Genomic DNA, 12,169 nt, shown 5'->3' with positions numbered 1-12,169 from the left:
GCCACGCCTACCGGTAAGAGATCGCAGTAAACAACAAGGCTATGCTACTAGTGAGTCTCCGTGAGTCTGCCCAGTATTTTGATGTCGCCCAAAATGTCCAGGATTCGGCTTTTGCGTTCTTCAGTCGCCATTCCTCATGTTTACTGTGGCGAGCAGGAACGAGACTGACGGCCGCGGAGAACGATGCGAGCCCGGTGGTGTGATTACTGATGAGTGGCGCCGGCGCCTGTGAGACGCACCGGTCTCGTATCTCTCACGGAGGAGCGGGGATTTTCCTAGCAATGTTAAAACGCACATCAAACGATCACTTGTTTAGCGTTCATGTAAACACTACATTCAGATTCACCAATCGGAATGAATTCAGTTAGATTGAAACAAAAGGTGTGCATGTAAACTATGAATGCGACTGCAGAAAGCAAAAGCCGAATCCCGGACATTTTGGACCATCTCGACGGCCGGACAAGTCCGGGAAAAAGAGGATGGTCACCGCTACTACTCAGCTTTCTCCACAGAATAAGAAACTGTTTGCTTAGCTTCCAAATAAAGAATGGCTGACACTATATGTACATTCTGTGAGTGAGATCCCTCTATGGGCGGGTTGAAAACATGCGGAACAGCGCCTTCTACTGGATAAATGATGAGCTAGTGTTTGTAGTCTTACCCGTATTCAAATAAATTTGACTTCCTGCTTTTTATGACGCAAAATGACGATTTTTGCGTCATAAAAAGCAGGAAGTGGAACACTTAAATCCTTATTTCTCCCATCTCAGGGGAAAATAAGGGAATAAACCATGACCATTCGAAAATGTGACTGGGTTTCTAAAGATACAAAGTCTAATGCAAATGGGTGAAGTGTTCCTTTAAAATATGTATTTGTCATTGAATCATTCACTCAAGAGATGTTCAATAACGCTGATTCATTCAATAATGAAAGAAGTGAAGTATTTACAAGGGATTCATTGAATTATTCAATCAAATTAAATAATAATTTTTAAATAGATAGCAGCTATTACAATTTTGTCAGAACCTCTAGTAAATTACTTTTTGTTCAGCTGCCTGTTCAGAATTGTAACCTCTATTTGAAACCCCCCAAAATAGTAGTTTTCAAATGATCCAGAATCATTTAAATATACAGTAAGTGTATATAGCCATTAAAAACCATAACATGGCAATAAGTTAAATGTAACCTTTATTTTCACTTCATATTAAGCAGCACAAAGGAAAGGATCTAGTGTAGCACAATTCCCTGAACATCCTATAAGAACATAAGTTATTTTTAAATAAATAATAATTGCACAGCAAATCACAGTGATCATAAATTAAAACAAAATCATACACGAACAAGATCAATTTCTAAATCTCAAGTAACACAAATCTTTAAATATCAAGGCCGTAATGGTGCAAACTTCAGAATGCTAAGTTAAGCTACACAGGGTACAATAAAATATCCTACAGCATAAGGTTAGTGGCATGCAGTTAAGAATAAATCTGTTATATATATGAATTTACATTTAGTGGTTCATAATTGATAAACGCATCTTGCATAATGAGGTGTCCCGTTTTAATCAAAAGGCATATAGTGCCGTAAGCTGATGTGATGGTTATGTTGGATGTGTTTTAAGGCAGTATTGTATTGCTCAGACATCTTTGGGTGTGTAATGGCTTAAAGCTGCGGTTGAGGGAGTGTGTTTTCGGCCCTTCTAGTCCAGCACGATATGCTCTTCTTCACACATCAACCACACATGGTCATGTACAGCCACTGTTAGGGACAGCAAGAGGGTTAACGAATTAATTAATTAATTAATTAATGCACTATCAATTATTTGTCCCACCATGTTGAAGAACACACTTTACCCACCTCGCTTATATTGAGTTCTGCGATGCCTGACCCCTCTCTATCCAGCTCTACAAACGACTCTGTTGAACACGACAGTCAATGGGACAGTTTAGTGGAATATAAGCGAATACATGATCAAAAAATAAATGAATAGATATGCAAATGACATACTGAACATGGTCTCCAGTTTGACCAGGCAACAGACAAAGTTGTCGAAGTCAATTGTATCTCCTTCGGCATATCGCGCCACCAGTATCTGATGAAGCTTGTTATTCAGTTTAAAACCTTAGGACAAGAAAATAAGCACTGGTAAAACGATAGATTTCCACTGATTAAATATGCGTTTAATGTGAATGATTTTAACATACGTTTTTTAAAATCCCAATATTGATTGATTTACAGTGGCTGCATGAAAACGTATTTGTAAACTTATGAGCCGGTTCACTTTTGGGAATCAAAAATATACAGCATTACCCGTTTCGTGAACAAATTACGCTTATGAATCGTGTGTAAAATGGTCACTACAACTGAAATATATTTGAAATTAATCTGATTCAAATAAATTTGTTAAAGACATTGTTATCGAGATTAAGCATGGGTATCCATACAGATCTTCTGAGTCGATTTTGATTCACAAGCTCTTGATTCAATTCTGGTTCCTATGGAAGCTTGTTTCCGCCACGGAATTAAACAATTTAAAAGACAATAGAACGCGCAATTCTGACTTATTTTCTCAGAATTGTGATAGGCCTATAAACTTGCTATTGCGTGTTATAAAGTCAGAATTGCGTGATATAAACTTGCAATTGCGAGTTATTAAAGGGATAGTTCACTTTAAAATGAAAATTCTGTCATCATATACTCACCCTCAAGTTGTTTCAAACCTGTATGAATTTCTGTCTTCTGCTGAACACAAAGGAAGATATTTTGAAGAATGTCGGTAACCAAACAGTTAACTGGTCCCATTGACTTCCATAGTAGGAGAAAAAAAATACTATGGAAGTCAATGGGACCAGTTAACTGTTTGGTTACCGATATTTTTGGTTTGAAACAACTTGAGGGTGAGTATATATATGATGACAGAATTTTCATTTTAAAATTGAACTATTCCTTTAAGTCAGAATTGGGTCGAAGTCGCAATTGCAAGTTATAAAGTCAGAATTGACTTTATAACATGCAATTGCAAGTTTAGAACACACAATTCTGACTTTATAACATGCAATTGCGACTTTCACGCAATTCTAACTTTATAACGTGCAATTCAAATCAGTTTGGAACTGGGATCTAATAAAGAGCTTGTGAATCTAAATCAAATCAGTATTTGATCTTTAATCTCTAACCAGGAACATCATGGCCACACAAGACGAACATTAAAAACGGTGTATTACCAGCTGACTCCACAGCCAGGCGCATTTCATAGGAGCTCATTGTGCCAGATTTATCCAGATCAAACTGTCTGAAAATGCCCTGCAAAAGAGATAAATGAGAGTTCCCACCATACTATGTGATGTAGGGAAGGATATGTGATGATTGATGGACCACTCAGTTTCTCACCAGCCACTTCCTGATTTTATTCCACAGAATCTGGAACTCCACAATTCCCAGCCGTGCACTGCCATCTTTCTGAGTCCGATCAGTCAAGGCACATTACAGCATAAACTAAATGCTTATTAATAATCCGACAAAATGCATATATGCAGTACACAATCTGAAAAGAAAAAGTCGTTAGCATTTCAGGATCTGAGGATACATCCAACAGGCTGACCATGCATCTACACGACTCCAAACTGAACCCGTCTGTCTTCAAGTCCCTGTCTGCAGAACACAGAAGAGCAGAGGTGTTTCTCAAGCACACACACACAGACGTGAACACTTGAAAACCTCAGCCGAGCTTACGTTTGCTCACCACTCGGTTCAGAATGGTCCTGAGCTCATGAACTGAAATCTCCATGTCCTATAAGAGAGTTTAGATCAATTTAATCTAATGGAATACACAATATCAATAATCAAGGCACGCAAACATACACACCTCTCCTGACAGCTGAGAAAACATTTTTCTGAAAGAGATATCAATATTCTTCTCTGAAACCTCTTCCTGTGGATAAAACACACATTTATTTATTGGATATACACTGGTCCTTCCTTAAATGTAAGTCTATGGACTTTTTTTCAGTTTTATCATCTGCAATATCAGAAAAGTATGGAAGCTTTTTTCTGCCATGGAATAAAAAAGAAAAAAGATAATTGCGACTTTTTATCTTACAATTCTGACATTTTTCTTTCAATTGCGAGTTTACATCTCGCGATCCTTTTTTGTCAAAATTGCGGGATTATTGCAATTTTTTTCAGATCTCACAATTCAGAATTACGAGTTTATATCTCGCATTGCAATTCTGACTTCTTTTCTCAGAATTGTGAGAAAAGTTTCTCAGAAACTCGAAATTGCCAGTTTCATAATTCTGAGAAGTCAGAATTGCATTGCAAGATATAAGCTCGTAATTCTGAATTGAGATCTGAAAAAATGGTGAGAAAAAAGTCAAAATTGCGAGATATATGTATAAAATAGAAAAAAAAGATAGCAATTGTGAGATTTATATCTCGCAATTCTGACATTATAACTCGTAAATGCGACTTTATATCATGCAATTCTGAGGAAAAATAGCCAGAATTGCGAAATGTAAACTCGTAATTGTGAGAAAAAAGTCAGAATTGTGAGATAAAAGGTCGCAATTATCTTTTAATTTTTTTTAAATTCCGTGGCGAAAACAAGCTTCCATAGAAAAGCCCTTACTTCATCTTCCAGGTTAAATGAAATCTCATCATCCATTTCGCTAAAAAAGAAAGAAAGAAACAAACCAAATGAAGTGTGCTCCAATATAATGATGCTGGACAATGAAATGCAACAAACAGGTGAGTCCAAAAAGATAAATAATTACAAAATTATCAATATTTTAAAATACTTTTTTATACTACTGGTGTTTGTTGTAGTTGAATGGCCGAGTCACTTACTGAGTTTCTGACTGTTTCTCAGTGAAGACTCGCAGGACGAAGTCAGCCTCTTTTCCAGGCTCAAAAGTGGAAGGGACAATGAGATACTCGCCCGGTGGCAGTTTCAGCCGGGTACTGACCTCTCGCAGATTAATGAAGCTGTCTGACCGCGCACAGGACGACTGACGCAAGAAAAAGTCCTTCTTGAGGTGAACACTCTGGGAGCCACGAAACTAAAAACAGAGGAAATATAGTTTTTAACTTCACAAGTTTATGAATGTAATTTAGAGGTTAAGTCTGTAATTTCTCCACCAGCAAACTTATTGTTTTTAAACAGGTTTCCTGAACACTTCCCTGTCTGTCATTGGTCAGTTAAACAGATAGCTCCGCCCCAAACTCACGGCATTGGTTAAGCCGCTGTTACTATGCGGGGCTGGTCGAAATACTCAAACAAACAGAGCAATATTTTGAAAACACCACAGGGACACAGTTTTATACAATTTGGGGAATATCAACCTAGAAATGACTTAATTAAAAGCCTCTGCAGATTCATATAAAATACATATACACATTTTCTTTTATAAAACATGAAATTTTATACATCATACTACCACCTTTAGATTCATATAAAACTGAAAAGATGACATACCTCTTCTGGGACCTAAAAACAGGAATAAAAGACAGGAAATTAGGTATGATATAAGTTAACCATGATATTTAACAAAGTCTGTGAGTGTTGTATCTCAATTTTTGTCCTCAAACCTCATATAAAGCGAAGCCGATGGTGTGCATGTCCTGTCCTTGCTTGCGGTAACGCCGTCTGTCCTTTTGCATCAAGGCCACCATAAATGTGCAGGCCACCTCATCATCCTCAGGATCATCATCTTCCTCCTGTAGCGTGATCTTATATTGAGGATTTATCCAGAATGTATCTGACAAAAGAGACACCAAACTAGATTTGTAATGGAGTATGTTTTAGCTGATGAATAAGTTTCATTGTGCATGAATCTCACTGGGGTGGTTCCTGCAGCCGCCAGCTGTACTTCCTCGCCTCCAGGTGCCATTAAACTTAATCGTGTTCCAGAAATTGAGAGAATCTTCACTCAGAGCATCTGGTGTGAGGTTGCAGATCTCCAGACGAGAAAACTGGCGTTTGAACTCCTCAAATGACATCCTGATGTGGACAGAGAAGCAAAGCATCGGTATCACAGGAAAACTCTGGGAAGGAAAAGAAAATGTTTACACGGGAGTTTTGGGAATTGGAGTCGATTCCAAGAACTGATTCCAGACTATTTTTCTCGATTTTTAAGAAAAAAACACAGTGTAAATGAACACAGTGCCGCGCTTCACTCTGAAACATGCAACTCACGTATATCCAAAGCTTTGGAGTCGACTCTGGAGTCTGGACTCCCAACATCTCAGAATCAAAGAATCACTTCTTCTTGGAACTAACTCACAGCCCTAATATAGAGCGCATAATCCATAAAGATCAGATTTCTATGCGGGAGATTTACCAAAACTCGCCATCCTCCATATGGTTGTTCATTTCCTCTCTTTCTGCTGGATCAATTCCATTCCACTCAGAAGAACTGGAAATGAAGTATAAGTGTAATACTTTGAGCATGTCCGGTATAGCGAGTCCATTCAAATTCATTCTGATTGGCTGACTCACTTGTCACTCCAAGCCCCAGTCCATTCAACTTGCCCCCAAGGGTTTCGGATGCGGATCAACCTCTCTTTCTTGCCACGGAAATTCACCTAAAATGAAAACAACAAAAGATTGATGCAAATGATTAAAATGATAAAATAATGAGCTCGAGATGCATTTCAGACGTGATCCTGACCTCTCTGAGACCTGTGACGGAGTACGCATGCCCTTTCACCAGCTTCTTAAAGGTCACGGCCTCCATGTCAAAGGCACTGGTGATCTATCAGACAAACACACTTAAATCACACAAAAAAACTGTCCATCTTTATTTGGATAACTCATAAAGTGTTGAGTGTGTCTCCAGGCCTGTAGTAGGCGCTGTAGGGACTCACATCAATGGAGCATCCCAGCAGTGAGCCTCTCTCCAAGGCTTTGGCAATGATGCGGTGCAGGTCTTTGGGAGCTTTGCGCAGCTCGTACATCTCGGCCACTCCACCGGTGAAGTCCTCAAAGCCTTCGGTGGTGGAACCTCCCGACAGAGCTTCATATGAGCCGTTCAGCCTACAGGCACACACACATTATGGTCCCTATAAATGCCATATAGAAGAAGAAAAGAGAGGAAGAGACTCACTTGGCATAGGCCTTCTCCAAAAGGGCGCTCCAGAACTCATTTCCCTCTGCTGAGTGAACAAACATCAGCTCTTTATCCTTTACAGGCAATCGGTCATCAATCACAACGTCCACCCACTCGCCAAACTGCCAGAACTGCACAACAAGCAAACAACACACATTAGTGCATGGAAAGGTAAAGAAAAATATAGTTTATTAACAGTCGGCTGTGCACCTGGAAGTGGAAGATGCCGGCATACTCGTCCGTAAAGCTTTGCCCATGAGGAACAACTCTGTGAAGCAGCTTGTCGTTTAAAGTCAGGGACCCGATGGCAGCCAACAGCCAACAGTCACCTGGGTGGAGAAAAATGACCACAGAAAATACTGTTACTGTATTTCATTTACAGTGGAAGCCTATAGGGCAAGACATTCTGAGGAAAAATTAGCCTTATGTACTATAACAACGCTTATAACTGATCCAAAAAAAGTCCCCAAAAAAGTATTTATTGAAAGTTGTTTTACTATTAAATCAGCATGAAACTGAATTTAAAAAAGCTGCAGTTAAACTGCAATAAAAAAAAAAGCTGCCCTATTGTGGCTTATATTCAAGTAAAACAGCTTCTCGAAGAAGAAAAATGTAGGGCGCGACTTTATTTCTGTCAATCAGGAATTGATTGGATGGTTGCGGTTTGCTATTGTTGGATCTCATGATGTGAGTGACAGGTTGCCCCGCCCTCATGCCAGTGAACACATCATCAGAGAAGAGATGATGCTGCAAGAAGGAGGGGAGGTTATTTTTCATGAGGGCACATTAATAAAAAAAAAAAATGTGCATTTATAAACAATTTATAATACGTGCAGTGTTTTGAAATCCATTTATTTAGAATTTTGTCTATTTTGAATTCATGATGACTTTAAGTTAGTTTTATAGCCATTCAGACTGGATTCCTGAATTAACTGATGCATAGCAACTGTTCAACCAATGGCATGAGTTTGGGGCGGGGCTATCTGTCTGGTGAACCAATGGCAGATGAGAAGAGTGCTGAAAGCACAAATACAGGTTTTATTTTTGCAATTAATTCTTCTTTTGAAATTAATTTTCAAACCTATTACCCTTATAAAAATGTACCATGGTTACCATAGTTTTAGCCAAAATAAAATGAATACTACAGCTATTATTACTACTTTAATTCAAAATTCAATGTTTGAGAAGCTAATTCTGTAGAAACAATAACTAGTATGATAAATATAATATGTGTACTACAATGACCATTAGGGGGAGCCCTCCACCCACAGCCAAAGAGGGGGAGGAGAATGTGCTTGAGATGCTTCCGTACTCTATATTTACTCTGGAAGAATGCTGTTTTATCTCAAACACCCTTGGCAAAGCCAAACCCGTTTGTCTGAGGAGGCTCAATCGTTTATATCTTCTAACTGAAAGGTAAAATGCATTTCTGCGATAAGCTTCCCCATCCTACTCCACCCAGTGTTTGCTGTACAAACTTTGTCACTAATTAGTGCACACCCACAGTCTCACACGCGCGCGCGCACACACACACACACACACACACACACACTGTGGGTTGTGGCTTGCAGCCAGCAATGGCAGAGTTCTCTAATGCTACACCCGTGTTTGTGACTCACCACTCAGGCATCTTGTTTGAACACTCCCACCAGCCAGGAAACAAACACACACATTCATCTAGCCCCATAACACACATTTCCTCTCAGAAGTGACTTAAAACACTGTGCATGTGATCATAGTAGCATAATAAATCCGATTTTGACTATGTGGGATTTGTCAAATTCATTCATAAAACCAACTGTAATTAACCCAAATATAATACATCCAGTAAAATCTATCCATCCATCTATCCATCTATCTATCTATCTATCTATCTATCTATCTATCTATCTATCTATCTATCTATCTATCTATCTATCTATCCATCTATCTATCCATCCGTCCATCTATCTATCTATCGTCCATGTAATATAATATTACATTACATTTACATCAATGTCAATAAAAACATGCTAATGTGCAAATCATGATAATCGCCTACCTATGCTTTTATGTCTACAATACATTGATGAATTTCTGCAAATATACGATGTAAAAAAAGTGGGAGACATCGTTTTTTTTTTCATTTGTGTGGCAACATTTGACAGCCAGTATGTGTGAAGGTTGTAGACACTGTTTTGCATATATAGTTAAGCTGTAGGATCACCCAAACTGCAGTGAAGCACAAATGAATCTTTTGACATTCGTTAACGTGTGCAAGCATGCACAAACATACACACCCAGGCTCGCACAGTACATACTCACCTAGAGCCCCCTGGCAAATATCTGTCCGAGTGGCTCCACCAACTATGAACTGAGGATTGTTCGACAGCTCCTGCAAACATTACGCAAGCAAATACACCTCAGCCAAAGTGCGATCCTCTCCCTGTCAACCTAATAACACACTTCACGCATGACTACTTATCAACCATATCATCAAACATCTTCATCACATGTCTGCGAGATGATAAAATAAATGTATCTGTCTATATATGAGATGCAAACAAGTCAATACATATATTGAACAGGTTGGATACTGTCAGTTTGCCTATGAAAATATTGTTTGAGTTTTGACAATGATGCACAGGCCGAGACAAATATAACACTCCTTGATGATTCAATGAAGAAATGACATTACTTGCTGCTTGTGTGAAGAAATTAAACAATTTAAATAAATGAATTAAATGTTTCAGCATACCGGTATACATATGGATATTTCTTTTTCTTTTCTTTTTTTTTTTTTTGAGAAAAGAGGGAATATTTAATTTTAGCTTGTCCATTACAAAGTAATTTAACTCTCAAGTTCAAATGTGTCACCAGATCTCATTGCATCTTGGTTCTCAGGTGGGACATGAGAGTTCGAGTCTAGCTCAGTCGTTTTGCTCCCACTGCCACAGTGTCAAAAACAAAATAAAAGCATGTTCCCTCAGTGACTATGCAGTTGTATAGACTGTGCTCTGCGACACTCACAGTGGGTCTTATCCACTGCACACCGCGTGTTTTGGCGGAGTTTGGCGCGAGCTCCTTGAAGCCCAGTGACTGTGGCACGGCGGGAAAGCAGGAGTCCTCAAACAGCCTGCCGCTCTCCACACACTCTCTCTTCAGCTCCTCGTAGTCCTGGTTCAGGAACTTGACTGCGTTGTCATTGCTTCCCATCCCTTCAGCCTGCAAGCGCTCCGCGTAGATACGCGACGACACTCCTCCAATGGAAAACATACTGTAGTGCACCAAAATAAGGTAGTCATTTAAACACAAAGCAGATCCCATCCCATATTGTTCCAAACCCGTATCCCACAGTCTCCATTTACTTTCAGTACATGGAAAAGACATGCACTTTCTTCAACATTTCTCTGTTTGCGTTCCATGGAAGAAATGCAGGTTTGGAACAACAGGGACAGTAAATTATTTAGTGAACTATCGCTTTAAATGATCATAGCTCATGACTAGCTTCTTGCGGGAATCAAACCAGCAACCTCCTGATCACAAGTCCGGAGCGTAAACAACTACACCAAACAAAACAAAAGAGTGAAAGTGTGTGCATGTGGTAGTTGGAGACTAGAAGCTAGCACAGGAATAGCACCCATCATTCGACAGCGCGCGTTCAATGTCTCTGAGCGTTTAGCGTAAAGTGCTGCTGCTAAAAGCTTATGATGCTTTGCTTATGTTCGCTTATGGTCACCCACTTTGCCATTATTAGTGCAGCAGCATTCATGCGGCTTTTAGTCCAGCGTGCGGAGAGAAATGCCCTCTACAACAGACACTCGATTACAAGCCCTACTGAGGGTGGAGAGAGGTTTACTAATGACTGGCTAATTTCATGTGGTCTTGTAATAGGGTTAAACATCAGCTCTGCAGATTTCCAGACCCTGTTTACCGTGATTTCATGGACAATGCAATGGAGGGCAGTTCTCAAAGCGTTAGCAAAAGGAAACCTCATACACCCAGCTGAGGTAACTGTTAATTAAGTCCATATTTAGGTCATTATCATTCCTTAATTTAAACTGGTACTACAGAAATACAAGATGATGAATATACCTTCAGTTCCTTGTGAGGGCCGTGGGCTTGAGGAGAAAAAGGTCATTTAGAAAAGTATTATGAAATCAGTTCATAGCTAATTTGCTACCGCATGATGAATTCATGTTAATATAGTACAGTGATGCTAACAGACGGTAATACCATGGTATTTTGATGTAGCTATATTCATGTACTTTGGTTGTTACATGGCTGGTTGTTACAAACATTTATATATTTATATAAGGTTTAAAAGGGCAGTGGATGTTCTCCAAAACGTTCTCTTGAAACTATACCAAAATAACAAACTTTTAACTAGTCTGTGGGTTTTTTCGAGGTGCAATAGGGCAGATCATGTGGAATGTAAACAGCACTAGCTACTGATACAATGTCGGCTGACTTAGTGATGTGAAATCAATAGGCCAGACTGAGCATCAGCATTCTAGTGTTTGTTTTAGATGATGAATGAACACACCCTCAAAAACAGCTGCACATATTCACCATATATTCAACCATGCTGCTTTAGTGCCATCAGTTTGTATCTGCTGTTGTAAATTAGTTCATAATATAGATAATATTATATATAACGTTATAGATAGATAGATAGATAGATAGATAGATAGATAGATAGATAGATAGATAGATAGATAGATAGATAGATAGATAGATATAGATATAGATATAATGCACATCCTAAATGTGAGCCCTTTGTTTACAATTATTAATATCGATTCACAATCATCGTTAGAAATTAAACAAATAAGCAATAAGAAAATAGTTTCGTCACTTGCTAGAAATATAGGGCAGGGGTTTTATACTAACAGACGGATACCGTATATAGTTAACACGGAAAAGTTAAACAAAACTTACCACCGCTTATTTGTCGTTATGGTTATCAGCCCAGCGGCTTCGTTTTAAAATAACGGACAACAGAGATGAACGGATCCCGTGCAGATGAGACAACAATCAGGGTACCGCAGTGCACGGCCACGCCTATAAGGGCGGGACTAGG

General features: G+C 39.0%; 1 protein-coding gene across 1 annotated transcript; it reads right to left on the bottom strand.

Annotated features, from left to right (window-relative positions):
- Window positions 1-1,171: 1,171 nt before the first annotated feature.
- capn1b (calpain 1, (mu/I) large subunit b) lies at window positions 1,172-12,152 on the bottom strand. Its single transcript, XM_079592410.1, has 22 exons — window positions 12,028-12,152; window positions 10,117-10,363; window positions 9,412-9,481; window positions 7,318-7,436; window positions 7,105-7,238; window positions 6,866-7,034; window positions 6,670-6,753; window positions 6,498-6,583; window positions 6,340-6,414; window positions 5,839-5,999; window positions 5,588-5,757; window positions 5,475-5,486; window positions 4,847-5,058; window positions 4,629-4,668; window positions 3,867-3,932; window positions 3,734-3,791; window positions 3,588-3,652; window positions 3,392-3,460; window positions 3,226-3,304; window positions 2,009-2,122; window positions 1,859-1,917; window positions 1,172-1,759 (listed from the first exon to the last, which is right to left on the bottom strand). Exons 2-22 carry the CDS (start codon window positions 10,360-10,362, stop codon window positions 1,733-1,735), a joined length of 2,115 nt encoding a protein of 704 aa, XP_079448536.1. The 5' UTR covers window position 10,363; window positions 12,028-12,152; the 3' UTR covers window positions 1,172-1,732.
- Window positions 12,153-12,169: the final 17 nt, after the last annotated feature.

The sequence above is a fragment of the Phoxinus phoxinus genome, assembly GCF_949152265.1.
Source record: "Phoxinus phoxinus genome assembly, chromosome: 20".
Taxonomy (NCBI): Eukaryota; Metazoa; Chordata; class Actinopteri; order Cypriniformes; family Leuciscidae; genus Phoxinus; species Phoxinus phoxinus.
The sequence above is the reverse complement of the archived record's forward strand: the minus strand, read 5'-3'. Positions and strand labels throughout refer to the sequence as shown.

Coding starts and splice junctions, on each gene's coding strand:
- capn1b (XM_079592410.1), bottom strand. CDS start 10,362: ATGTTTTCCATTGGAGGAGTGTCGTCGCGTATCTACGCGGAGCGCTTG. Junction 7,437..9,411: donor TATTTGCCAGGGGGCTCTAG/GTGAGTATGTAC, acceptor TTCTCCACCCAG/GTGACTGTTGGCTGTTGGCT. Junction 3,933..4,628: donor CATTTAACCTGGAAGATGAA/GTAAGGGCTTTT, acceptor TTTTATCCACAG/GAAGAGGTTTCAGAGAAGAA.